This window comes from Neodiprion virginianus, chromosome 4, assembly GCF_021901495.1.
Source record: "Neodiprion virginianus isolate iyNeoVirg1 chromosome 4, iyNeoVirg1.1, whole genome shotgun sequence".
Taxonomy (NCBI): domain Eukaryota; kingdom Metazoa; phylum Arthropoda; class Insecta; order Hymenoptera; family Diprionidae; genus Neodiprion; species Neodiprion virginianus.
The window spans coordinates 33,378,961-33,406,683 of NC_060880.1; the positions used below are offsets into that span (position 1 = coordinate 33,378,961).

At 37.3% G+C, this 27,723-nt stretch overlaps 2 protein-coding genes and 1 long non-coding RNA gene across 3 annotated transcripts; 1 reads left to right on the top strand and 2 right to left on the bottom strand.

Annotated features, from left to right (window-relative positions):
• Nucleotides 1-12,824: 12,824 nt before the first annotated feature.
• LOC124303549 (uncharacterized) lies at nt 12,825-13,342 on the bottom strand. Its single transcript, XR_006907936.1, has 2 exons — nt 13,223-13,342; nt 12,825-13,121 (listed from the first exon to the last, which is right to left on the bottom strand). It is a non-coding gene; the product is annotated as an uncharacterized LOC124303549 (long non-coding RNA).
• Nucleotides 13,343-13,725: 383 nt separating this feature from the next.
• LOC124303547 (sorting nexin-12) lies at nt 13,726-17,459 on the top strand. The gene is made up of 4 exons (XM_046760874.1): nt 13,726-14,026; nt 15,255-15,350; nt 15,531-15,655; nt 15,737-17,459. Exons 1-4 carry the CDS (start codon nt 13,862-13,864, stop codon nt 15,840-15,842), a joined length of 492 nt encoding a protein of 163 aa, XP_046616830.1. The 5' UTR covers nt 13,726-13,861; the 3' UTR covers nt 15,843-17,459.
• A 955-nt stretch (nt 17,460-18,414) lies between these two features.
• LOC124303542 (polycomb protein Scm) lies at nt 18,415-27,717 on the bottom strand. Its single transcript, XM_046760862.1, has 8 exons — nt 26,480-27,717; nt 25,830-26,114; nt 25,486-25,721; nt 24,823-25,390; nt 24,418-24,594; nt 23,759-24,292; nt 23,464-23,618; nt 18,415-23,260 (listed from the first exon to the last, which is right to left on the bottom strand). The coding sequence occupies exons 1-8, from the start codon at nt 26,505-26,507 to the stop codon at nt 23,126-23,128; spliced, it is 2,118 nt and encodes a 705-aa protein (XP_046616818.1). The 5' UTR covers nt 26,508-27,717; the 3' UTR covers nt 18,415-23,125.
• Between the last annotated feature and the right edge of the window lie 6 nt (nt 27,718-27,723).

The following is a 27,723-nucleotide window of genomic DNA, read 5'->3' on the forward strand; positions in this document are numbered from 1 at the left end:
TACAGCCAAAAAACGAGAACCTGTGTTTTCGACATTTTTCAGCAGGTGCTTTTTCCTTCGTCAATTCGCTTCTGTTGATCCCACGCTCTTTTTGTTGTGTTTTCTGAGTTCCTGGTGGTCCAATTGATCGGGAAAGCGTCATACGGATCAATTCTGAGACGAAAAATTTTTTGGTGAAAAAAAAAGGAAGGTTAACCCCTTTGTACTTTTGGCGAAAATTTTCGCGATTTTGAAAAGTGCTGGAATCAAGTCTTTCTGGCACTATTCCGACGTAATTTTGCGAGAGAAATCGATTGGGCGCAGTCTCAATACGCTGCGATCAACGCATAGAAAGTTACAGCCAAAAAACGAGAACCTGTGTTTTCGACATTTTTCAGCAGGTGCTTTTTCCTTCGTCATTTCGCTTCTGTTGATCCCACGCTCTTTTTGCTGTGTTTTCTGAGTTCCTGGTGGTCCAATTGATCGGGAAAGCGTCATAAAAATCAATTCTGAGACGAAAAATTTTTTAGTGAAAAAAAAAGGAAGGTTAACCCCTTTGTATTTTTGGCGAAAATTTTCGCGATTTTGAAAAGTGCTGGAATCAAGTCTTTCTGGCACTATTCCGACGTAATTTTGCGAGAGAAATCGATTGGGCGCAGTCTCAATACGCTGCGATCAACGCATCAAAAGTTACAGCCGAAAAACGAGAACCTGTGTTTTCGACATTTTTCAGCAGGTGCTTTTTCCTTCGTAACTTCTCTTCTGTTGATCCCACGCTCTTTCCGCTGCATTTTCTGAGTTCCTTGGGGTCCAATTGATCGGGAAAGAGTCATACGAATCAATTCTGAGACGAAAAATTTTTTGGTGAAAAAAAAAGGAAGGTTAACCCCTTTGTATTTTTGGCGAAAATTTTCGCGATTTTGAAAAGTGCTGGAATCAAGTCTTTCTGGCACTATTCCGACGTAATTTTGCGAGAGAAATCGATTGGGCGCAGTCTCAATACGCTGCGATCAACGCATCAAAAGTTACAGCCGAAAAACGAGAACCTGTGTTTTCGACATTTTTCAGCAGGTGCTTTTTCCTTCGTAACTTCTCTTCTGTTGATCCCACGCTCTTTTCGCTGCGTTTTCTGAGTTCCTTGGGGTCCAATTGATCGGGAAAGAGTCATACGAATCAATTCTGAGACGAAAAATTTTTTGGTGAAAAAAAAAGGAAGGTTAACTAACCCCTTTGTATTTTTGGCGAAAATTTTCGCGATGTTGAAAAGTGCTGGAATCAGGTCTTTCTGGCACTACTCCGACGTAATTTTGCGAGAGAAATCGATTGGGCGCAGTCCCAATACGCTGCGATCAACGCATCAAAAGTTACAGCCAAAAAACGAGAACCTGTGTTTTCGACATTTTTCAGCAGGTGCTTTTTCCTTCGTCAATTCGCTTCTGTTGATCCCACGCTCTTTTTGCTGTGTTTTCTGAGTTCCTGGTGGTCCAATTGATCGGGAAAGCGTCATACGGATCAATTCTGAGACGAAAAATTTTTTGGTGAAAAAAAAAGGAAGGTTAACCCCTTTGTACTTTTGGCGAAAATTTTCGCGATTTTGAAAAGTGCTGGAATCAAGTCTTTCTGGCACTATTCCGACGTAATTTTGCGAGAGAAATCGATTGGGCGCAGTCTCAATACGCTGCGATCAACGCATAGAAAGTTACAGCCAAAAAACGAGAACCTGTGTTTTCGACATTTTTCAGCAGGTGCTTTTTCCTTCGTCATTTCGCTTCTGTTGATCCCACGCTCTTTTTGCTGTGTTTTCTGAGTTCCTGGTGGTCCAATTGATCGGGAAAGCGTCATAAAAATCAATTCTGAGACGAAAAATTTTTTGGTGAAAAAAAAAGGAAGGTTAACCCCTTTGTATTTTTGGCGAAAATTTTCGCGATTTTGAAAAGTGCTGGAATCAAGTCTTTCTGGCACTATTCCGACGTAATTTTGCGAGAGAAATCGATTGGGCGCAGTCTCAATACGCTGCGATCAACGCATCAAAAGTTACAGCCGAAAAACGAGAACCTGTGTTTTCGACATTTTTCAGCAGGTGCTTTTTCCTTCGTAACTTCTCTTCTGTTGATCCCACGCTCTTTCCGCTGCATTTTCTGAGTTCCTTGGGGTCCAATTGATCGGGAAAGAGTCATACGAATCAATTCTGAGACGAAAAATTTTTTGGTGAAAAAAAAAGGAAGGTTAACCCCTTTGTATTTTTGGCGAAAATTTTCGCGATTTTGAAAAGTGCTGGAATCAAGTCTTTCTGGCACTATTCCGACGTAATTTTGCGAGAGAAATCGATTGGGCGCAGTCTCAATACGCTGCGATCAACGCATCAAAAGTTACAGCCGAAAAACGAGAACCTGTGTTTTCGACATTTTTCAGCAGGTGCTTTTTCCTTCGTAACTTCTCTTCTGTTGATCCCACGCTCTTTCCGCTGCATTTTCTGAGTTCCTTGGGGTCCAATTGATCGGGAAAGAGTCATACGAATCAATTCTGAGACGAAAAATTTTTTGGTGAAAAAAAAAGGAAGGTTAACCCCTTTGTATTTTTGGCGAAAATTTTCGCGATTTTGAAAAGTGCTGGAATCAAGTCTTTCTGGCACTATTCCGACGTAATTTTGCGAGAGAAATCGATTGGGCGCAGTCTCAATACGCTGCGATCAACGCATCAAAAGTTGCAGCCGAAAAACGAGAACCTGTGTTTTCGACATTTTTCAGCAGGTGCTTTTTCCTTCGTAACTTCTCTTCTGTTGATCCCACGCTCTTTCCGCTGCATTTTCTGAGTTCCTTGGGGTCCAATTGATCGGGAAAGAGTCATACGAATCAATTCTGAGACGAAAAATTTTTTGGTGAAAAAAAAAGGAAGGTTAACTAACCCCTTTGTATTTTTGGCGAAAATTTTCGCGATGTTGAAAAGTGCTGGAATCAGGTCTTTCTGGCACTACTCCGACGTAATTTTGCGAGAGAAATCGATTGGGCGCAGTCCCAATACGCTGCGATCAACGCATCAAAAGTTACAGCCAAAAAACGAGAACCTGTGTTTTCGACATTTTTCAGCAGGTGCTTTTTCCTTCGTAACTTCTCTTCTGTTGATCCCACGCTCTTTCCGCTGCATTTTCTGAGTTCCTTGGGGTCCAATTGATCGGGAAAGAGTCATACGAATCAATTCTGAGACGAAAAATTTTTTGGTGAAAAAAAAAGGAAGGTTAACCCCTTTGTATTTTTGGCGAAAATTTTCGCGATTTTGAAAAGTGCTGGAATCAAGTCTTTCTGGCACTATTCCGACGTAATTTTGCGAGAGAAATCGATTGGGCGCAGTCTCAATACGCTGCGATCAACGCATCAAAAGTTACAGCCGAAAAACGAGAACCTGTGTTTTCGACATTTTTCAGCAGGTGCTTTTTCCTTCGTAACTTCTCTTCTGTTGATCCCACGCTCTTTTCGCTGCGTTTTCTGAGTTCCTTGGGGTCCAATTGATCGGGAAAGAGTCATACGAATCAATTCTGAGACGAAAAATTTTTTGGTGAAAAAAAAAGGAAGGTTAACCCCTTTGTACTTTTGGCGAAAATTTTCGCGATTTTGAAAAGTGCTGGAATCAAGTCTTTCTGGCACTATTCCGACGTAATTTTGCGAGAGAAATCGATTGGGCGCAGTCTCAATACGCTGCGATCAACGCATCAAAAGTTGCAGCCGAAAAACGAGAACCTGTGTTTTCGACATTTTTCAGCAGGTGCTTTTTCCTTCGTAACTTCTCTTCTGTTGATCCCACGCTCTTTCCGCTGCATTTTCTGAGTTCCTTGGGGTCCAATTGATCGGGAAAGAGTCATACGAATCAATTCTGAGACGAAAAATTTTTTGGTGAAAAAAAAAGGAAGGTTAACCCCTTTGTATTTTTGGCGAAAATTTTCGCGATTTTGAAAAGTGCTGGAATCAAGTCTTTCTGGCACTATTCCGACGTAATTTTGCGAGAGAAATCGATTGGGCGCAGTCTCAATACGCTGCGATCAACGCATCAAAAGTTGCAGCCGAAAAACGAGAACCTGTGTTTTCGACATTTTTCAGCAGGTGCTTTTTCCTTCGTAACTTCTCTTCTGTTGATCCCACGCTCTTTCCGCTGCATTTTCTGAGTTCCTTGGGGTCCAATTGATCGGGAAAGAGTCATACGAATCAATTCTGAGACGAAAAATTTTTTGGTGAAAAAAAAAGGAAGGTTAACTAACCCCTTTGTATTTTTGGCGAAAATTTTCGCGATGTTGAAAAGTGCTGGAATCAGGTCTTTCTGGCACTACTCCGACGTAATTTTGCGAGAGAAATCGATTGGGCGCAGTCCCAATACGCTGCGATCAACGCATCAAAAGTTACAGCCAAAAAACGAGAACCTGTGTTTTCGACATTTTTCAGCAGGTGCTTTTTCGTTCGTCATTTCGCTTCTGTTGATCCCACGCTCTTTTTGCTGTGTTTTCTGAGTTCCTGGTGGTCCAATTGATCGGGAAAGCGTCATAAAAATCAATTCTGAGACGAAAAATTTTTTAATGAAAAAAAAAGGAAGGTTAACCCCTTTGTATTTTTGGCGAAAATTTTCGCGATTTTGAAAAGTGCTGGAATCAGGTCTTTCTGGCACTATTCCGACGTAAGTTTGCGAGAGAAATCGATTGGGCGCAGTCTCAATACGCTGCGATCAACGCATCAAAAGTTACAGCCAAAAAACGAGAACCTGTGTTTTCGACATTTTTCAGCAGGTGCTTTTTCCTTCGTAACTTCTCTTCTGTTGATCCCACGCTCTTTTCGCTGCGTTTTCTGAGTTCCTGGTGGTCCAATTGATCAGGAAAGCGTCATAAAAATCAATTCTGAGACGAAAAATTTTTTGGTGAAAAAAAAAGGAAGGTTAACCCCTTTGTATTTTTGGCGAAAATTTTCGCGATTTACAAAAGTGCTGGAATCAGGTCTTTCTGGCACTATTCCGACGTAATTTTGCGAGAGAAATCGATTGGGCGCAGTCTCAATACGCTGCGATCAACGCATCAAAAGTTACAGCCGAAAAACGAGAACCTGTGTTTTCGACATTTTTCAGCAGGTGCTTTTTCCTTCGTAACTTCTCTTCTGTTGATCCCACGCTCTTTCCGCTGCATTTTCTGAGTTCCTTGGGGTCCAATTGATCGGGAAAGAGTCATACGAATCAATTCTGAGACGAAAAATTTTTTGGTGAAAAAAAAAGGAAGGTTAAGCCCTTTGTATTTTTGGCGAAAATTTTCGCGATTTTGAAAAGTGCTGGAATCAAGTCTTTCTGGCACTATTCCGACGTAATTTTGCGAGAGAAATCGATTGGGCGCAGTCTCAATACGCTGCGATCAACGCATCAAAAGTTACAGCCGAAAAACGAGAACCTGTGTTTTCGACATTTTTCAGCAGGTGCTTTTTCCTTCGTAACTTCTCTTCTGTTGATCCCACGCTCTTTTCGCTGCGTTTTCTGAGTTCCTTGGGGTCCAATTGATCGGGAAAGAGTCATACGAATCAATTCTGAGACGAAAAATTTTTTGGTGAAAAAAAAAGGAAGGTTAACCCCTTTGTATTTTTGGCGAAAATTTTCGCGATTTTGAAAAGTGCTGGAATCAAGTCTTTCTGGCACTATTCCGACGTAAGTTTGCGAGAGAAATCGATTGGGCGCAGTCTCAATACGCTGCGATCAACGCATCAAAAGTTACAGCCAAAAAACGAGAACCTGTGTTTTCGACATTTTTCAGCAGGTGCTTTTTCCCTCGTCAATTCGCTTCTGTTGATCCCACGCTCTTTTTGCTGTGTTTTCTGAGTTCCTGGTGGTCCAATTGATCGGGAAAGCGTCATACGGATCAATTCTGAGACGAAAAATTTTTTGGTGAAAAAAAAAGGAAGGTTAACCCCTTTGTATTTTTGGCGAAAATTTTCGCGATTTTGAAAAGTGCTGAAATCAAGTCTTTCTGGCACTATTCCGACGTAATTTTGCGAGAGAAATCGATTGGGCGCAGTCTCAATACGCTGCGATCAACGCATAAAAAGTTACAGCCAAAAAACGAGAACCTGTGTTTTCGACATTTTTCAGCAGGTGCTTTTTCCTTCGTCATTTCGCTTCTGTTGATCCCACGCTCTTTTTGCTGTGTTTTCTGAGTTCCTGGTGGTCCAATTGATCGGGAAAGCGTCATAAAAATCAATTCTGAGACGAAAAATTTTTTGGTGAAAAAAAAAGGAAGGTTAACCCCTTTGTATTTTTGGCGAAAATTTTCGCGATTTTGAAAAGTGCTGGAATCAAGTCTTTCTGGCAGTATTCCGACGTAATTTTGCGAGAGAAATCGATTGGGCGCAGTCTCAATACGCTGCGATCAACGCATCAAAAGTTACAGCCAAAAAACGAGAACCTGTGTTTTCGACATTTTTCAGCAGGTGCTTTTTCCTTCGTCATTTCGCTTCTGTTGATCCCACGCTCTTTTTGCTGTGTTTTCTGAGTTCCTGGTGGTCCAATTGATCGGGAAAGCGTCATAAAAATCAATTCTGAGACGAAAAATTTTTTGGTGAAAAAAAAAGGAAGGTTAACCCCTTTGTACTTTTGGCGAAAATTTTCGCGATTTTGAAAAGTGCTGGAATCAAGTCTTTCTGGCGCTATTCCGACGTAATTTTGCGAGAGAAATCGATTGGGCGCAGTCTCAATACGCTGCGATCAACGCATCAAAAGTTACAGCCGAAAAACGAGAACCTGTGTTTTCGACATTTTTCAGCAGGTGCTTTTTCCTTCGTAACTTCTCTTCTGTTGATCCCACGCTCTTTTCGCTGCGTTTTCTGAGTTCCTTGGGGTCCAATTGATCGGGAAAGAGTCATACGAATCAATTCTGAGAAAAAAAATTTTTTGGTGATAAAAAAAGGAAGGTTAACCCCTTTGTATTTTTGGCGAAAATTTTCGCGATTTTGAAAAGTGCTGGAATCAAGTCTTTCTGGCACTATTCCGACGTAATTTTGCGAGAGAAATCGATTGGGCGCAGTCTCAATACGCTGCGATCAACGCATCAAAAGTTACAGCCGAAAAACGAGAACCTGTGTTTTCGACATTTTTCAGCAGGTGCTTTTTCCTTCGTAACTTCTCTTCTGTTGATCCCACGCTCTTTTCGCTGCGTTTTCTGAGTTCCTTGGGGTCCAATTGATCGGGAAAGAGTCATACGAATCAATTCTGAGACGAAAAATTTTTTGGTGAAAAAAAAAGGAAGGTTAACTAACCCCTTTGTATTTTTGGCGAAAATTTTCGCGATGTTGAAAAGTGCTGGAATCAGGTCTTTCTGGCACTACTCCGACGTAATTTTGCGAGAGAAATCGATTGGGCGCAGTCCCAATACGCTGCGATCAACGCATCAAAAGTTACAGCCAAAAAACGAGAACCTGTGTTTTCGACATTTTTCAGCAGGTGCTTTTTCCTTCGTCAATTCGCTTCTGTTGATCCCACGCTCTTTTTGCTGTGTTTTCTGAGTTCCTGGTGGTCCAATTGATCGGGAAAGCGTCATACGGATCAATTCTGAGACGAAAAATTTTTTGGTGAAAAAAAAAGGAAGGTTAACCCCTTTGTACTTTTGGCGAAAATTTTCGCGATTTTGAAAAGTGCTGGAATCAAGTCTTTCTGGCACTATTCCGACGTAATTTTGCGAGAGAAATCGATTGGGCGCAGTCTCAATACGCTGCGATCAACGCATAAAAAGTTACAGCCAAAAAACGAGAACCTGTGTTTTCGACATTTTTCAGCAGGTGCTTTTTCCTTCGTCATTTCGCTTCTGTTGATCCCACGCTCTTTTTGCTGTGTTTTCTGAGTTCCTGGTGGTCCAATTGATCGGGAAAGCGTCATAAAAATCAATTCTGAGACGAAAAATTTTTTGGTGAAAAAAAAAGGAAGGTTAACCCCTTTGTATTTTTGGCGAAAATTTTCGCGATTTTGAAAAGTGCTGGAATCAAGTCTTTCTGGCACTATTCCGACGTAATTTTGCGAGAGAAATCGATTGGGCGCAGTCTCAATACGCTGCGATCAACGCATCAAAAGTTACAGCCAAAAAACGAGAACCTGTGTTTTCGACATTTTTCAGCAGGTGCTTTTTCCTTCGTCATTTCGCTTCTGTTGATCCCACGCTCTTTTTGCTGTGTTTTCTGAGTTCCTGGTGGTCCAATTGATCGGGAAAGCGTCATAAAAATCAATTCTGAGACGAAAAATTTTTTGGTGAAAAAAAAAGGAAGGTTAACCCCTTTGTATTTTTGGCGAAAATTTTCGCGATTTTGAAAAGTGCTGGAATCAAGTCTTTCTGGCACTATTCCGACGTAATTTTGCGAGAGAAATCGATTGGGCGCAGTCTCAATACGCTGCGATCAACGCATCAAAAGTTGCAGCCGAAAAACGAGAACCTGTGTTTTCGACATTTTTCAGCAGGTGCTTTTTCCTTCGTAACTTCTCTTCTGTTGATCCCACGCTCTTTCCGCTGCATTTTCTGAGTTCCTTGGGGTCCAATTGATCGGGAAAGAGTCATACGAATCAATTCTGAGACGAAAAATTTTTTGGTGAAAAAAAAAGGAAGGTTAACCCCTTTGTATTTTTGGCGAAAATTTTCGCGATTTTGAAAAGTGCTGGAATCAAGTCTTTCTGGCACTATTCCGACGTAATTTTGCGAGAGAAATCGATTGGGCGCAGTCTCAATACGCTGCGATCAACGCATCAAAAGTTGCAGCCGAAAAACGAGAACCTGTGTTTTCGACATTTTTCAGCAGGTGCTTTTTCCTTCGTAACTTCTCTTCTGTTGATCCCACGCTCTTTCCGCTGCATTTTCTGAGTTCCTTGGGGTCCAATTGATCGGGAAAGAGTCATACGAATCAATTCTGAGACGAAAAATTTTTTGGTGAAAAAAAAAGGAAGGTTAACTAACCCCTTTGTATTTTTGGCGAAAATTTTCGCGATGTTGAAAAGTGCTGGAATCAGGTCTTTCTGGCACTACTCCGACGTAATTTTGCGAGAGAAATCGATTGGGCGCAGTCCCAATACGCTGCGATCAACGCATCAAAAGTTACAGCCAAAAAACGAGAACCTGTGTTTTCGACATTTTTCAGCAGGTGCTTTTTCGTTCGTCATTTCGCTTCTGTTGATCCCACGCTCTTTTTGCTGTGTTTTCTGAGTTCCTGGTGGTCCAATTGATCGGGAAAGCGTCATAAAAATCAATTCTGAGACGAAAAATTTTTTAATGAAAAAAAAAGGAAGGTTAACCCCTTTGTATTTTTGGCGAAAATTTTCGCGATTTTGAAAAGTGCTGGAATCAAGTCTTTCTGGCACTATTCCGACGTAATTTTGCGAGAGAAATCGATTGGGCGCAGTCTCAATACGCCGCGATCAACGCATCAAAAGTTACAGCCAAAAAACGAGAACCTGTGTTTTCGACATTTTTCAGCAGGTGCTTTTGCCTTCGTCATTTCGCTTCTGTTGATCCCACGCTCTTTTTGCTGTGTTTTCTGAGTTCCTGGTGGTCCAATTGATCAGGAAAGCGTCATAAAAATCAATTCTGAGACGAAAAATTTTCTGGTGAAAAAAAAAGGAAGGTTAACCCCTTTGTATTTTTGGCGAAAATTTTCGCGATTTTGAAAAGTGCTGGAATCAAGTCTTTCTGGCACTATTCCGACGTAAGTTTGCGAGAGAAATCGATTGGGCGCAGTCTCAATACGCTGCGATCAACGCATCAAAAGTTACAGCCAAAAAACGAGAACCTGTGTTTTCGACATTTTTCAGCAGGTGCTTTTTCCTTCGTAACTTCTCTTCTGTTGATCCCACGCTCTTTTCGCTGCGTTTTCTGAGTTCCTGGTGGTCCAATTGATCAGGAAAGCGTCATAAAAATCAATTCTGAGACGAAAAATTTTTTGGTGAAAAAAAAAGGAAGGTTAACCCCTTTGTATTTTTGGCGAAAATTTTCGCGATTTACAAAAGTGCTGGAATCAGGTCTTTCTGGCACTATTCCGACGTAATTTTGCGAGAGAAATCGATTGGGCGCAGTCTCAATACGCTGCGATCAACGCATCAAAAGTTACAGCCGAAAAACGAGAACCTGTGTTTTCGACATTTTTCAGCAGGTGCTTTTTCCTTCGTAACTTCTCTTCTGTTGATCCCACGCTCTTTCCGCTGCATTTTCTGAGTTCCTTGGGGTCCAATTGATCGGGAAAGAGTCATACGAATCAATTCTGAGACGAAAAATTTTTTGGTGAAAAAAAAAGGAAGGTTAAGCCCTTTGTATTTTTGGCGAAAATTTTCGCGATTTTGAAAAGTGCTGGAATCAAGTCTTTCTGGCACTATTCCGACGTAATTTTGCGAGAGAAATCGATTGGGCGCAGTCTCAATACGCTGCGATCAACGCATCAAAAGTTACAGCCGAAAAACGAGAACCTGTGTTTTCGACATTTTTCAGCAGGTGCTTTTTCCTTCGTAACTTCTCTTCTGTTGATCCCACGCTCTTTTCGCTGCGTTTTCTGAGTTCCTTGGGGTCCAATTGATCGGGAAAGAGTCATACGAATCAATTCTGAGACGAAAAATTTTTTGGTGAAAAAAAAAGGAAGGTTAACCCCTTTGTATTTTTGGCGAAAATTTTCGCGATTTTGAAAAGTGCTGGAATCAAGTCTTTCTGGCACTATTCCGACGTAAGTTTGCGAGAGAAATCGATTGGGCGCAGTCTCAATACGCTGCGATCAACGCATCAAAAGTTACAGCCAAAAAACGAGAACCTGTGTTTTCGACATTTTTCAGCAGGTGCTTTTTCCCTCGTCAATTCGCTTCTGTTGATCCCACGCTCTTTTTGCTGTGTTTTCTGAGTTCCTGGTGGTCCAATTGATCGGGAAAGCGTCATACGGATCAATTCTGAGACGAAAAATTTTTTGGTGAAAAAAAAAGGAAGGTTAACCCCTTTGTATTTTTGGCGAAAATTTTCGCGATTTTGAAAAGTGCTGAAATCAAGTCTTTCTGGCACTATTCCGACGTAATTTTGCGAGAGAAATCGATTGGGCGCAGTCTCAATACGCTGCGATCAACGCATCAAAAGTTACAGCCGAAAAACGAGAACCTGTGTTTTCGACATTTTTCAGCAGGTGCTTTTTCCTTCGTAACTTCTCTTCTGTTGATCCCACGCTCTTTTCGCTGCGTTTTCTGAGTTCCTTGGGGTCCAATTGATCGGGAAAGAGTCATACGAATAAATTCTGAGACGAAAAATTTTTTGGTGAAAAAAAAAGGAAGGTTAACCCCTTTGTATTTTTGGCGAAAATTTTCGCGATTTTGAAAAGTGCTGGAATCAAGTCTTTCTGGCACTATTCCGACGTAAGTTCGCGAGAGAAATCGATTGGGCGCAGTCTCAATACGCTGCGATCAACGCATCAAAAGTTACAGCCAAAAAACGAGAACCTGTGTTTTCGACATTTTTCAGCAGGTGCTTTTGCCTTCGTCATTTCGCTTCTGTTGATCCCACGCTCTTTTTGCTGTGTTTTCTGAGTTCCTGGTGGTCCAATTGATCAGGAAAGCGTCATAAAAATCAATTCTGAGACGAAAAATTTTTTGGTGAAAAAAAAAGGAAGGTTAACCCCTTTGTATTTTTGGCGAAAATTTTCGCGATTTTGAAAAGTGCTGGAATCAAGTCTTTCTGGCACTATTCCGACGTAAGTTTGCGAGAGAAATCGATTGGGCGCAGTCTCAATACGCTGCGATCAACGCATCAAAAGTTACAGCCAAAAAACGAGAACCTGTGTTTTCGACATTTTTCAGCAGGTGCTTCTTCCTTCGTAACTTCTCTTCTGTTGATCCCACGCTCTTTTCGCTGCGTTTTCTGAGTTCCTGGTGGTCCAATTGATCAGGAAAGCGTCATAAAAATCAATTCTGAGACGAAAAATTTTTTGGTGAAAAAAAAAGGAAGGTTAACCCCTTTGTATTTTTGGCGAAAATTTTCGCGATTTACAAAAGTGCTGGAATCAGGTCTTTCTGGCACTATCTCGACGTAATTTTGCGAGAGAAAGCGATTGGGCGCAGTCCCAATACGCTGCGATCAACGCATCAAAAGTTACAGCCAAAAAACGAGAACCTGTGTTTTCGACATTTTTCAGCAGGTGCTTTTTCCTTCGTAACTTCTCTCCTGTTGATCCCACGCTCTTTTCGCTGCGTTTTCTGAGTTCCTGGGGGTCCAATTAGTCAGGAAAGGGTCGTACAAATCGAATCTGAGACCAAAAATATTCGGCTCCAAAAATGAAAAAAAAGTAATGCTAACCCCTCTGCATTTTTGGCGAAAATTGTCGCGATTTGGAAAAGTGCTAGTATAAATTCTTTCATGCACTATTCAGACGCAATTTTGCGAGAAAAATCTATCGGGCGCAGTCCCAATGCGCTGCCATCAACGCATCGAAAGTTGGAGCCGAAAAACGAGAACCTGTTTTTTCGACATTTTCCAGCAGGTGGTTTTTCCGTCCTAATTTCTCTCCTGTTGATTCCACGCTTTTTTCGCTGCGTTTTCTGAGTTCCTGGGGGTCCAATTAGTCAGGAAAGGGTTGTACAAATCGAATCTGAGACCAAAAATATTCGGCCAAAATATGAGTAACCCCTTTGAATTTTTTCAGTCCAAATTAGGCCAACTTTCAAACATATTGAAATCAAGTCTTTGACGCAGTGTATTAACTTTATTTTTTTGAGAGGAATCCATTGCGCACTGTCTTCACATGCTGCGAGCAACAATTGAAAACTCACCGCTGAAAAACTTCAAATTTTCACAGTGTTTTTAAGCAGATGGAAAGGAAAAATCACAAACTCATAGCTACGAAATTTCAGTTTCAGTTTATTTGATATGCCCTAAATAGTTCTAGTACAAGTGTTCAGGCGTCAGTGTATACTAACTACTTTATCAAGTTTCCGAAGAGTATAATTATAACATCTTATATTAATACATTATAATAAAATTTTGTTCTCGGTAGTATACCGGCCCCTAAATGCTGCTTTGCAATCCCAGCCCTAGGCATACGGCCATAGATGTGTTACACGCAAGTTTTTCGACGACCCAATGGAAAAGTTCCCCCATTTGACGTCACAACATGGAACAGACGGTCAATTCAAAACTGTTAAACAATTCCGAGGTAGATTAGAATGTTACACATTACATATGAAACGTTGGTTGAATTCATCAGCCCACGCATAATAGACATGTAAATACTTTTACCAGTTCAGATGTCATCACGATTCTTACAGCTAAACCAAACTGAATATTTTATTGAATTCTTGAAATGATGCGAGTCAACGCGACACATGAATCAACACGTTTGCTTAACCGTTTATCAACGTTGTATCTGAGGTTATGTTGTAATTTGTATGCATGCATGCGCCTGCGCTGTAGGCTCACTAAGCTTGCCGTGACATCTGCTGGTGGAATGCACGACCTTGTATGAAAATTGTTCCTTCATCCAACATACTTGCAGAACACGTTACTCCGGACCAATGCATTAAGCTAGCAGTCTTTATAAATCTTCAGTCAACGCAATCATACTAGTTTATATATATATATACATATGTATATTTATTCCGTCACGGTCAACCTTTCATGTACAATATATCACGAAGTAGTATTTAGAGCCCACAACACGACTTTAACTCTTACAAGTCGCGTGACCATCTTGCTTTGATAAAAATGCAACTTTGGTTTATGGTTGTTTCATGCAAGCGCAGTGCGCAGTCGCATTAGGCAGTGACATCAAATGTGTCAAGTTTGTGGTGTCAGTTGATAGATTCCTCACCCTGTTATCGTTTTATCTGTCGGGTAGTTTGGTAGGTGGATCATTTTAATAATAATTAAACGAGAATCATGGCTGACACGACGGTGGACGCAACACGGCGCTTGAATGTCAAAAAACAAACGTTAGACGACGCGTACGCGGCGCCAGCAAACTTTCTCGAAATCGATGTGATCAATCCGATTACTCACGGCGTCGGCAAAAAGCGATACACTGATTACGAAGTTCGAATGAGGGTGAGTGCTAATGCTTATTCATTCTCTACTCTTGTCGTCCAAAACGATAAGACTTATTCGTCCTCCCGGAGAATCCACCCAGCCCTCTTTCGTAACCACGTCAACACTATTATAGTCAATGTTCCTCCCCCTTGAGCTGGCACATGGTTCATCAATTTTAAATCCAATTAGTGCAGAATATTATTGTTATTCACAAGTCGGAATATCTTCGGGTCAATTGGAAGGCTTTGTTAAAGTTTCTCTCCAACTCTTTGCCTTACTCTTGAGTACATGTTATTAGTTGTACATGTTTTTTACAATTGCTTCACTATTGGCTCATTTGTTGCTCGTCTACCAGTTAAACGCTGTACAAGGGATACATACCATGTTTTAGGAAATACTGCTTCAAAGGTTGGTTAACAATGTTCATACTATACTTCCGTTGCAATGATTCATTTTCCATTTATGTGGTAACCTGTTCCTTTTATATGTGTTACTTATCATTGAACTACTGATAATCATAATAAAAAAAATTTCTACGCGTACAATTTCGTTGTATTTTTACAAATATATTTGACAATATTGACACTTATGTGCAAATAATGAACATGGACTACAAATTATTTTGTAAAGCAAAATCTTTGTTTCCTGACCTGATATTCGTTATTAGACAGTAATTATTAATGTTCAGAATGTCTAGAAATAGCATTGCTTCTATTTTCCCAGTGACGCAACACCTGAAAACCATTAGATAATTTTAAATGTCAGTTCTCAGTACAAAGCCAATCTCATTCATTCATCTAAGTACCAATATTTTAGTGTAAGTATTATATTTAGACTGATATACAACATAAATTGATATCAACATGAATACTTCTGCAATGGTGACTATAAGTCAATGCTTAGTTCATTAGGATAATATGCAATTTTGTAATCGTAGCAACAATGAAAATCTACAAGTCTGAGCTGAGTAAGTTAATGAACCAATAATACTTCTTTCATCTGAATTTGGTAACTACACCAATCACGTGTACTTGACTTTTTACTTTACTAAATAAAAGTAGGTAAACATTGTGATAAATGTTACCAACCATCATTCAGTACTATAAATACTCTAGTCTAGAAGGTCATCCATATCGGTACATTTTAAAATTCTGGTTATCTAAAAATAACTAAGAACTATTCATTTATCAAATACTGCCAATGTAACACAAACGGTTTATATGTACATCATTTTAATGTGTTGCAGACAAATCTCCCTGTATTCAAAGTCAAAGAGTCCAGCGTGAGAAGACGATACAGTGACTTTGAATGGCTCCGAAACGAACTGGAACGAGATAGCAAGGTTTTGAGCACTTATGAGTAATATGTGTGATAAGATTTGTGAGAACTTTTTCATCTTAGACATAAAAATGATCATGGATACTAAAAAATTATTGTTCAGCTACAAATTTTATAACGACAAAAGAGTGTGAATGCATCCCGTCATAGACAGAAATATTAACTCATTCCTTATGGTGTACAGATAGTAGTGCCACCATTGCCTGGCAAAGCATGGAAGCGTCAGATGCCATTTCGAGGTGATGATGGAATATTTGAAGAAGACTTTATCGAAGACCGGCGAAAAGGTCTTGAAATTTTCGTGAATAAGTAAGTCTTAAATTACAATATTTGAACAAAATTAGAGGTTGAAGGACTTTCAAGTGATATGGAAACTATTTAAATTTTCAGAATAGCTGGCCACCCATTAGCGCAAAATGAACGATGTCTCCACATGTTCCTGCAAGAGCCAGTCATAGATAAGAACTATGTTCCTGGAAAAATACGAAACACGTAAAGTTGATCACCGTAACAAGTCGCTCACGTAGCCACGACAACTTCAATTAAGACCTTGAAATTTTTCTAATTCTAATTACTTCAAGAAAAAAAAAAAAACATTTGATTGTGCATTTTATTGGTCTGAGCTAAGCTCTTAGATATGATTATTTCACTTCATTCTTAATTGCTACTGTGACGGATTACAATTATAATTTTTTTTTTATTGATCTAAATTGATATTACCATGAAACGTAAATTGAGGAAAAGAAAAATAATAATATTGTGATAAGAGATGAGAGATAAATGAAGAACCATTAAAACCATACCTACATAAAGTAGATAATCATGAAATCAGCTATTGCTGATCGTCTTGTTTTTTTTTTTTTTCTGTATGATGCACTTAAATTATAGAGCAGCTTCACAGGATCAATTCCACTGTGCACGAAGAATAATTCATTATTCAAAGTTTGGTTAACTTAGCTGTGCCAGTATATATAAAGGATACATTATTTCAGCATATTCGTATACGCATGTGTTTCTATCGAATTTATACGATTTATGGCGATGTGACCGATAAGGTGCCCAAATCAGCACAGGATATTATTCGAAAATTATTCTAGAACCCAATATTATCAAACTCGATTGTTATATTTATTCAATACCAAATAATATGCATTATCATTATTACTTCGATGAAGTATACTAAAAGAATCTTGAAAAAGTTTTTACAATATAATTCATAACAGTTGAAAAAAGCATTAAAATTGAATATTTAGTAATAAATTGTAATAATTGAATATATATTTTCATAAAAGTTGATCAAATCACTCATTTCAAGTTAGATTTCAACTATTTAATTATACTGAAATGTAACGAGGTTCATTTCTTGACAAATTATGAAATCAATGTTGAGTGTCTTTCAGCATTTTTTACGTCATATCTTTGAAACACAATGATTTTTTCCACAATTGTGAATGAATAGATAGTTTTATTTTGTCACTTAACTTTGATGCAGTTGACTATCAAGTTCACGGATTATTTAGAAATAAATGAGTTTTGAAACCAATAATATTTGATCAACACTAAAGACGAATGAGAAATTTACAATATTGATTTAATTGGCAATCATGTCCACATATTATCTATTGTACTGTTGGAATGCTGTTCTCATCATATTAATAATGTAATATTTGTGTTGAGTATTTGATCCCATTTCTATTCTGTCACTTGCAGCAACAAAGCTATCCCAGTTTCGAACTGATATATTAATTCATGTAACGTGTTTTGCTGCAGATCCTGGCACTTTTTTGAATGTTTGAAAGTGTAAACAGTCACTTTTTGTAAATATCGTGAATGCTGTTCTTTGTAAAATACGAAATGAAGGGGAAAAAAAGTTTAAATAAACCAATTTGATGCTAGCCAAAACCATGAGACAGTAGCAGTTAAGCTTCTTTGTTTGACTAGTCTTGCAAAAAAGTGTGCAGAACTCATGTCTGAGCAAGATTACTAGCTTGACGTGTGATAAATATCAATTGAACTTAAAGTCGTGTCTACAAAAAATATAAACTCACAGACCTATATTTGCATGTCAAGGTATATAATGAATAAAAAAAAAAAAAAGAATAAGGAAAATTATCGTCTATAAAGTATATCTATTTTCATAAATTGAGATCAGAGGCAAGTAGCATTGAATGTTTATATATGATGCTGGATTTTGTATATAATAATTTTAAATGATTTGAAAATATAGATTTTCCTTGTATTTAAATAGCTGCACTTACGTAATCAATTCGCTCAATTTCGTATACCGCATCACATAAAAAAAAAGTTACAAATTTAGAGACGAAATTGTATAAGACTTTTCATCAAAGAAGTCTACCCGCTATAAATGTAATATTCTATTCGATTACAAAGATGAATTTGTATTCATTGTTGAATTAAAACGTGTAATTAACTGATGCACGATGTTTTGTTATGAGAATTGAAAAATTATATACCTGATGTTCTGAAATAAATCAAGGAATTTTTTGTAAGAATATTAAATTAATATAGCAATTTTTCATACTTTGCAATACGAAGATACTTTTTAATCACATAAAAAAAGGAGTAAAATTAAAAGCAAATATTGTCTATTTGAAACATCATTTTAAAAACTGAGTAACTCGAATCACGATCTGTTAAGTTTGTTTACAATACTTGTAAAAAATTTCAATTTAATACATTGGGCATCAAAGAAGCAAAATTTCATACACTATACTATATGTATAAAAAAACCAATCATTTATATTGATTTTAAGTTTGTTGCCTACTAAAATCAATTCAAAGCAAATTCTAATCTCAGATTGAAATTTAGTGAAAGGTTTGCCACATATTTGGTGTCTTCGACTCTAGTATTTCATGAACACACTTTTAATCAATACTTATATTAATATCTATACCTGTAATTTATCAAATATAAAGTTCGTGATCAATTTTGTACATCATACGTATAATATGGTAACGAAAATTGGCAGGCAACATTCTTCTTTGGATCTTGGGAAAACTGGGATTCTTCAAATACTATTAACATTCGTAGTTTTTTAAGGTGTGTGACTTAAGCAATGCTCAATTAAGAACAAATAAATTCACACAATTAAACAATCCATTCCCTAACTCGTAACACTAAAATGCGATTTTATAAATCCATTTATGAACCTAAGGAAATTCGTCGTTCTACTAAAACGTATCATACACATTATAATGAATAATCGAAATCAATCATTAAGATTACTTTTCCTGTATAGTTTAATTGAAAACACTCAAAACTGTCGGCACCCTAATTCATTTGTTAACACTCGATTAATATTTTAAGCTGTTTATGTCTATTTTGTGAGCGGTTACATTCTCATCATGTACCTAGAAAAACTTCGGACGTAAATAGTAGTAAAATATGGTATTTTAGTATATATTATATTATTATAGCATAGCCCAACAAGACTTGATCGTCTGAACGAAATAATTAATTTTTAAGTTATGTTCTGAGATCTGTTAGAACTCCCTAAGTTACATGTGTTTATTATTGTGTATGCATGTATATTGTTGCACCCTGAGTTTCTACGTATATATAAATAAATGAGACATTAGTAATACTAAACTGCACCCCAAATTTAATTCTAAAAAAAAACATCCTACCAGAAAAATCCTTCTGAATAAGTAATTCACGTCACCAACAATAATTATTTTTATCGAAATAAAACTTTACATCTCAATTAGAAATAAGAATTCACGAAAGTACAATAACTCAATACAGTAACTAACTTTTATTACTTTCTCAACTGATCAGTTGACATACTTGAATTATATCACATATAAAATTTATCAGTTGGTTATTAAAAGGGTAATTCTTCTTTATATTAACATTAACAAATGCACAAAGGTCCGATTTTACATTACAACAAATTTTAAACCTTACTCTTTAAACTTATACGTGCAAAGTCTGGTTTGTTGCACATGTCATAATGTTAGGTATGCGTTGCAGAAAACATACAGTGATTTAATCCGTACAATATATCGATACGATATGAAAAACGAGAAATTATTTATAATAATTAAAAATCATGCAGCATCACTATCTATATCTTTTGGTAAACACGAATAATCACGGCTGATGACAAGATGGATTGGATGTAATGTACACTTATTTACAACACAACCTCATGTGATCATGTAATAATTCAACTTAATTGCAGGTCGATGTGCAGCATAAGAGATATTTAGAAGATAAATTAAAGTTGTATGCAGATTTGTCGATTGTTCTTGATCTACATGCATACGAAATTTCGATAAAGGTTTAACGTATGTATTTCCAAATTGATTGAATCGAATTTTAAGATCAACATACACGTATTTATTATTATTATAGCTTATTTTAAATTCAATTACCATTCTAAGGAGATATTAAACTTTTCAATATGTATACTACCACTCAACGTGCTCATATAATTTCACCAATAATAAACACGTTAATACCACGAATTATGCCAAGTTTGTCATCGCGGAACTGAACTGTTGTATTATTTTTTATAAATAGGGATGTATGGATACTTATGAATAAGTTACTTCGCCTAAACCCCCAGTAATAAGTTCGTTCACATCGTGAAATTAGTCGTTCAGAGTATTCAAAATCAAGTATAAGACTGAAAACTTTAATGTTTTGTATAAAAATCAAAAACCATGAAACCAATATTTGATGTGCTGACAATAAGTGCCTCACGAAAAAATTCGCAGTAACATATATTGTATGGGACTATATTTGGATCTTGAAACTACATATGAGGTATACTGAAGATATTCACCCAAGACAAACGGTGGGCACAGAATTTGGTTTAAGCTTCACTGGAACGCAAGATTAAATTTAAATACAACACTGTAAATTATAAAATCATGATTGATTTTTAAGATAACTAAGCGAACTATTAGATTTGATTAATCTTTACTATATATAGTAAAATATCGAGAAATGAAAAATAGGAAAAAAGCAATACAGTTAATAACGAATGGTAAGTTATTTTAAATATCATTCAATAAAAAGTAACGATTTTATATCGATATAACGGCTAGCCATATTCTATTTATGCTTCGAATATTCTAATCACTTCAGAAATAAGTATAACAATATTTTGTGAAACAGACTTCGGGTGGCATGTGGTCTGTACTGATAATGTACTAGTCGCTGAAATAGGATAATGTAATTGAATATGTAATTCATGAGCCACTACATTGACAGTATAGCATTCTATCATGTGACTTCTATATTTATTTGGATATCAAACCTATCTTTGAAAAATACTTTTGTCATAAAAATATTAATAGTAAAATTAATATATCTCTGAGTAATGCTATCACAAAACCATGGGAATAGAATATGTAAGGAAATTATATGCTAATGTTAGTAATCATACTGTAAATATAATTATATACATATTGTCATATCGTAATCAGTATCAAGTAAAGCTAGTCTCTGTCAATGCTATTCTATCTGTTGCACAGACTGTTAAAGAATAATTATTTGATCTATAAACTACTGAAGTATGTAGAAAATGTACATGTAGGACTTTTCTGTATGCAACATGTGTTGCTTACACCATTATGATACTCATCGTTTAAACTACCTAACCACTCATACATAGAGAAAAAGTGTTCGACTAATGGGGATTACCGAATGCCTCAGGTAACTGATTCTCTGATATTTGAGTTAGTATAATATATGATTTTCAGTTACATTAATTAACTGAAGATAGATTATTATTACTAAATATAAAATGCACTGCACACAACTCCCATATTTTGAGCTGCAGTATTAAAAAAATTTTGAATATCTGTAAAATTTAGATTGAGATTTAATGCGTCTGATGCAAAGTATTGGAATGATCATATGATTCTAGTTTTAAAAATACATAGGCATGGATAATTTATGTAAACATATATCTGATAATTAACGGCCGTGATGTTCTAAGTTCATAAAGTGACTTCTTTCTAGTGTGCCATAATGATTCAATCTCGTCACGCATTATAACGCTGTGAGCAAAATTTAAGTGTACTTCTTTTATTTTTCATGCTTGGCTGTTACTCGCCAATCCAATATCTTCAAAGTGAAAATATATGCCAAAAACTTTAATTTCGATATTCTACCTGACCATTAAATACAAAAGTGTTTCTTTAAACAACACCCATTGAATGATTGAATCAGGGCGGCAATATCTTTGGGATAATTAACAGAAGATAAATCCTATAATTCAATGTTTCAATGTCATTTTATTTACCATTGACAATGCAGTAACCATATTTTGGCTTAAATCACTCGGTGTAATTTCATTGCATCTATATCCAAGTTTCAAATCTAGTCGATACCCAATATTTAAACAATATCACGTATTTTTTTATTGATTTGGACTGCAGGATTGAATAATTTCTGGGAAATATTTCATTTTTGACCACTGTCATTTTTTTCTGTTGACTTTCGTCTTAAAGCATTTTTGCAAGTATACTAGAACATTGGTCACATTGTGTAACTAAATTTTTCCAAACGAGTGATCTTTCTTCGCACAGTGTTACAACACTGTAAATATAAAAAGGGGCACGTGGTATTTACGTATATAGTATGACACCACTACTTTTGAGATTAATTTGTTTTTTTCTTTTTTCATCTATTCACATTTTTACAGCATTTTTTTACATTTTGATTAGAATATTTTAACAAAAATTACGATATTTTTAATTTCCTTTGCAAGTCCAATCAAATTGTAAATTGCAACGCCATACATTTAAGTCCACATCAACCCTAAGCTTACTTTTTTGTCGATTGAAGAAACACTGGTAGTACACCGTACGTTACATTGTATTGTTAGCAACTAAAATTGTATTCATGTACTCGGATGGTTTATTCTCCATTTTCGGACTTCTGAAACACATTTTATGCAGTCAGGATCGATTGTTGATGAATTTATTACTCTCAGTCCCTCATAAAATATGAAAGCAAAGTGAATGAAGAAAAAATATATCATGCAAACATGACCTGCTAATTAGAAATATAAAATTAAAATATCAACCTTTTATGGCTATCTCTATGTGCAGGCAAGCAGATCTGTTCCGTAAAATACAATTATGTCATGTTATTTTCTAGTACCATCTCTAAAACTTCCATTATTTGCAGACGAATTTTACCTGACACCAGTACACAATAATGAATCGAAGTTATTGTATGTGTGAAATTAAATCGTTGATTTTTTTACTTTCTGCGAAGCAGATAGATACCATATAGATAAATGGTTTGCAATCATACATTTTTTTCTCTTCCTTGTTACTAATCATTTGCAACCAATTCGTGGTGTGTAACATGCCAAAATAATAATCATGGATATAATGACTCTCTGTACAACACAATCCGCCTACCGTGTTGTTACGTGCGTCTCCATTGTAACATTATAAAATTATTTATATTTATTAGCAAGTACTATTAATTAAATTATGACGAATTGTACTATACATGCAGTAGAGCCATTTCTATATTTTCTCCAGGAAAATTATTTTATATCTTTCTGAAACTTGTGATAATAAAAACTCAATCGAACTGATACTCATATGAGAAGAGTATAATACATATGCACTGCATGAAGGAACTTTGTAGAAAGAAATCGGTCAAATTCTATGCATTGATATATCGATTAAATGCAATCGCTAGTAATTGAAGAGTTGATTATTAGACTCAAATGTAAATAATCATTGTTATTCTAAATCTTATCTGTCTTTATGTGCTTGATTAGGTCACAGCATCAGATGTCTTCTACCTTTAATACGATTTACAAGGTTGCAAATTTTTAGTGCTGGACCCAACTTCAACCCCATGTACTTCATCATCATGTCTGAGTTCAGAAGCAGCAGCGCCTTACCATCAATTTCCTGTCAAAGATTAAAATTTTTGACACGAATAATAATGTAATTCAAGCTTTCCATTCAAGAGAAACGTTACCATATGTTTATGTGAACAATAGTAGAATTGCACTGGTATAGTTTGATCTTTTCATTGTGATTATTAAGGTATGGTTGGAAAAGGGTTACTATTTACTATATTATGAATAATACAAGATTTCACTGAAACTTACATGTTTTCTGAATAGATCTGCATGTTGGCCTAATGCAGGATCCGTCGCAGCTATGTATTGAATGACATCCTCTATAGTCCACTCAGCAGGCTCTGAAGAAGAGATTCTGCTAGCTGGACTTTCAGATTGTGTTGTCGATGTGGCTGCTTCTAATTCTGAAATAAAAGCTAAGCTATTTCTCAACTATACTTTGACAAAGGTTGAATTTGATCACACCTAATCCAGAAATTCTTGAGGATCTATTTGTGGATCTAGTTCCCTTAAAATCGGAAATCAATGTCTTGGCAATTCTTACCAAGGACCGGCTTTCTCGGTTGTTTGGCTGCTGTGGGTGAGGTTGGTATGTTTGTAGAAACAGGGCCAGGACTGGATTGGAGGGGTGGTGCGGTGGTTGTGGGATTTTGTTGGCTATCGGAGGACCATCTCCGTTTCTCAGCTGTGCCATTAGACTCGTCCCTTTTGTTGGATGGCGATTGCTGTACAGGACATTTTGTACACTGTTCCTTTCGCCTGAAGAGCATATGTTCACAGGCACACACATCTTCGAGTTGTCTTCTGATGTATGTGTAAAAATCTTCTTCTTCTAAAAACACTGGTAACCTCACAGATGTTGGTTTGCTTTCAAGAGTCAGATTAATGCACTCTCCTTCACCCCGTTTCAACAAACTTAGCATTTGTCTGGGGCTGATCGCTGCCATTAACAGGGCTTGAAAAATGTCTCTTGTTACGCTTAGCATTGGTCCTGAACCAAACTGAGCGGGCATAGCTTTCACTTTACGAGGATCAAAATAAGGACCAGATGAACAATTGTGATTCACGAACATCGTTACTGTAACAAAAGATATACACATTTCAGGACACAAATTTCGCATCAATGTCAGATACTTCTAATACTCCATTGAATCTTCAAGCTCGAAAATGATGGTTACATCATTGTTCAAAAGGTTATCATACCATTTTCAAATTGACGAGTTTTGGTATTTGCCGTGCTTGTATCTGGTTCTGTCGCTGGTTGCGGAGGTACGCTCGATCCAGCTGGGCTGACTAAGGCTACTGCTGGTTCTCCCCCTGACACAGTAAGCACTGGCAAGACATTACTTGTCCTCGATTTGAATCTGTTTTGTCCAGTTGCTATAGTAAAAATATGAATATTAACACATTGATCAAGAGTAATTTAATTACGATAGTACTTCCGTGGTTGTTCAAAACCATCCAACTTATAAATTTTGTCATGCAAGAAATAATTTATTTTTATTTATTATCTAATCATGATGGATCACAATATTTCTGTTTAAAATTTAAAAAATACTTTCACAACTGTGTATCTGTATCAGAAAAATTAAATTTAATTGGGCTTACATTTTTGCCTCGGTGGCTGTAGCGGATGTCCGCTTTTAAAGCACCAGCCCGCAGGAAATATATCCCGAGAATCGTAACGGCACCAGTAATCAAAAGCACCTCTCCATCCATCGAAAGTTATGTGAATAATGTCATCCTTTACAGCGCCAACAGTTGCTGTGCATATAAGTTGTGGATTTTTCTTATCAATAGCTTCGAGCTTGTACCCAACTTCGAAGAGATTGGAACGTGGATCTTTTGGTTCCCGTTTAAAAACTTTAGCTGGTGCCATTTCAGCGCCATTAAGCGTTTTCAAAAGAAACATTGGCCAGCTAGATGCATTCATCCGGAAACCTAGCGGTGGTTGTAACATTCCCCCAGATTTTTCACAGTGACCAATCGGATGTATTTCATTGCTATCTACCAAGCGCCAAAAATCGTTTTTGTTATCCGAACCATCGAGTCGCAATCTTAATCTCGGCCCCAAGACTCCAACTACTGTTGCGATGCATGTAGAAGTCAAATTGCGAGGGTCCAGTGCCTCAAGTTTCATTCCCATTTTAAATTCATTTGTTGGCGGAACTTCATGCTGCCATTTTACAGAGAAATATCAATTTAATCAATGGGTAGATTTTATACTGTGCAAAAAAGGAAACTAAAATAGAAGATAAAAACAAGTAGTACCTGTTTAAAGCAATCAATAGGTGCAGCCACACTGTTGGTCTCTTTGAGATATAATTCCCAATCAAACGTTTGGTACGTCTCATACTGGAAAGGACCAGATGATGTTGAAGGAGGCTGAGATACAGTTGGTTGACTATTGGTGCTGGTATAAGATTGCGTTGTCGAAGGGATGCTACTTCCACTAGGGAGGCCAGAAGGTGCAGGAGAGGCTGCAGGAGATGGTTGCTCACCATTGTCTATATTTAAAGACACATAGATTACATATTGTGATAATATATTATGAGAAATAACATTATCGCCATAACAGTAAACATCGAGTCTATTAATCTAGGATTATTACTAACTTTTTCTTGATTCACTCTCTTTTTTTTGATGCTTATTAAGACAGAAAGAAGAGCAAAAATCCTTGATTGGAGTATCACGCTGTTCCAGTCTGACTGGAGTCCCTCTAATCACATTATCGCACTGCACGCAGGCCCCTCTGATGTAGGCTTTGCGATACTCGGATAAACAAGTTTCTGAACAAAACTCTTTTTTTCCATGCTGTGTCGGCAGTACGTATTTCAACGGCTGCTTTGTTTCTCCGCACCAAGTGCAGGAACTCTTTGGTTTAGGTGGTCGACCTGGGCCTAAGTTGAAATATTAACTTTAAATAAGTCTGCAAAAACTACATGATTTGATTGTTCAGTCATAAATCTGATTATTTGAAGTTATTTTACAAAATACATCGTTGACACATTTTTCTTTTCAAATCAATGATGCCGAAATATCGTTACGATTTATCTTTCATGTATGGAAGATCATTTAGAAGGTATTAATTTCAAGGTAGTAATAATTCAATATAACGATAGAGATTTACACACTTATTTAATGTAAAAGTACAGATATATAGCATTCGAATAATCTTGCGATTTTAATTGAAGAATAAAAAAAAAAGACATTACAAGTGAAAGACGAGGTTATTTACGTATTATAACCGTGCGATATATCATACCTCGCATCTTCCCTTGGTTAGCAGACATCCTGGCCGGTAGTAATTTGGCTAATAATATAAGCCAGAAACAAAACTAACCACCATGAATGATTTATGCAACCAACTAACAATGACACCTACAATCAAAAGAATTTGCATCCATTAACGATACACATTTTGGCATCTAGAGAATGCCCCCTGAGCGCGGAAAATTGTTCCCGGGTTGAAAATAATACCGGCTCGGTCGGGATCGCGCAGTATAATTATATAAATATTATCGATCCGCATTAAGCAATGATTACGTAGGACGTTTGACGATTATTATTCCTACTGTATTTACGTAGTTTTCATTCTGATAATATTATACACCCACAAGCACAGAGTCTACTGTCAACGCCGCCATATTGCTTTTATATAGTCGCGCGCGGTGTCTCTTGGAACCAAATCCTGTCCGATCCGAACTCGCGCCGAATGCCGCCACGGTGTAAGAATTAAGAGATACCTAGTCCGTCCGACTGCTCTATTATACTCCCGACAGAGACTCTACTAGTCTCTGCTCCCGATGCAAGGCTCTGTGATTGTTGTTTTACTAAAGTCCCCTGTCTCTCCGCCACGTGTATCCTTTGGTGTCATAATAGATGATAGTGAAAACGTATTTTTCCTGTATCTTTATTTCGAACTTGTTTGATCACTTTATTTCTGCTCACGGAGTTCGTGAACGGGTTGTTCATTTGCTCTGGTGCAATTTTAGATTACCCCGTTGATTCATTACAATAAAATGGGAAAGTTCCGCTGTGTACCTAACTGCCAGTACGGGTGTCGGCATTCAGAAACACCAGTATCGTTAGTTGGCGTTTCCGAAGATCATAATTTATTTATAAAGTGGTATTGACGGGTTGTATGTTAAACGTCAACTTTTGCGTGGATACTAACTGTTCTGAAAGACGATTTAAATTTTTGCGGGCGGTGATTTTTCGGCCTATGCGACACCTGGACTCGGCTGGTGAACTTTGGTAAAATAATCACAGCATCCAGCACGAGTCGGACCAATTATTCTTATACTGTGACCAGCACCAGGCTGAGTTTCTAGAGTGGGAAGGAACATGGGTCGATGCTTGGGCTAAAGAGAGACTGATGATTTTAGCCAGCGACGAGCCCGTCATTGATTGTCATCACCTCTCGCAAATATGGCATAATAGCGCCATTCAATTATCTTACCGCCCGCATGTATCTATTGAACCGACGCGAGTTCGGGGGACATTAGC

Coding starts and splice junctions, on each gene's coding strand:
- LOC124303547 (XM_046760874.1), top strand. CDS start 13,862: ATGGCTGACACGACGGTGGACGCAACACGGCGCTTGAATGTCAAAAAA. Junction 15,351..15,530: donor AACTGGAACGAGATAGCAAG/GTTTTGAGCACT, acceptor TATGGTGTACAG/ATAGTAGTGCCACCATTGCC. Junction 15,656..15,736: donor CTTGAAATTTTCGTGAATAA/GTAAGTCTTAAA, acceptor TTAAATTTTCAG/AATAGCTGGCCACCCATTAG.
- LOC124303542 (XM_046760862.1), bottom strand. CDS start 26,507: ATGTCTGCTAACCAAGGGAAGATGCGAG. Junction 24,595..24,822: donor ACAGCCACCGAGGCAAAAAT/GTAAGCCCAATT, acceptor TTTTTACTATAG/CAACTGGACAAAACAGATTC. Junction 23,261..23,463: donor CAGATCTATTCAGAAAACAT/GTAAGTTTCAGT, acceptor AATCTTTGACAG/GAAATTGATGGTAAGGCGCT.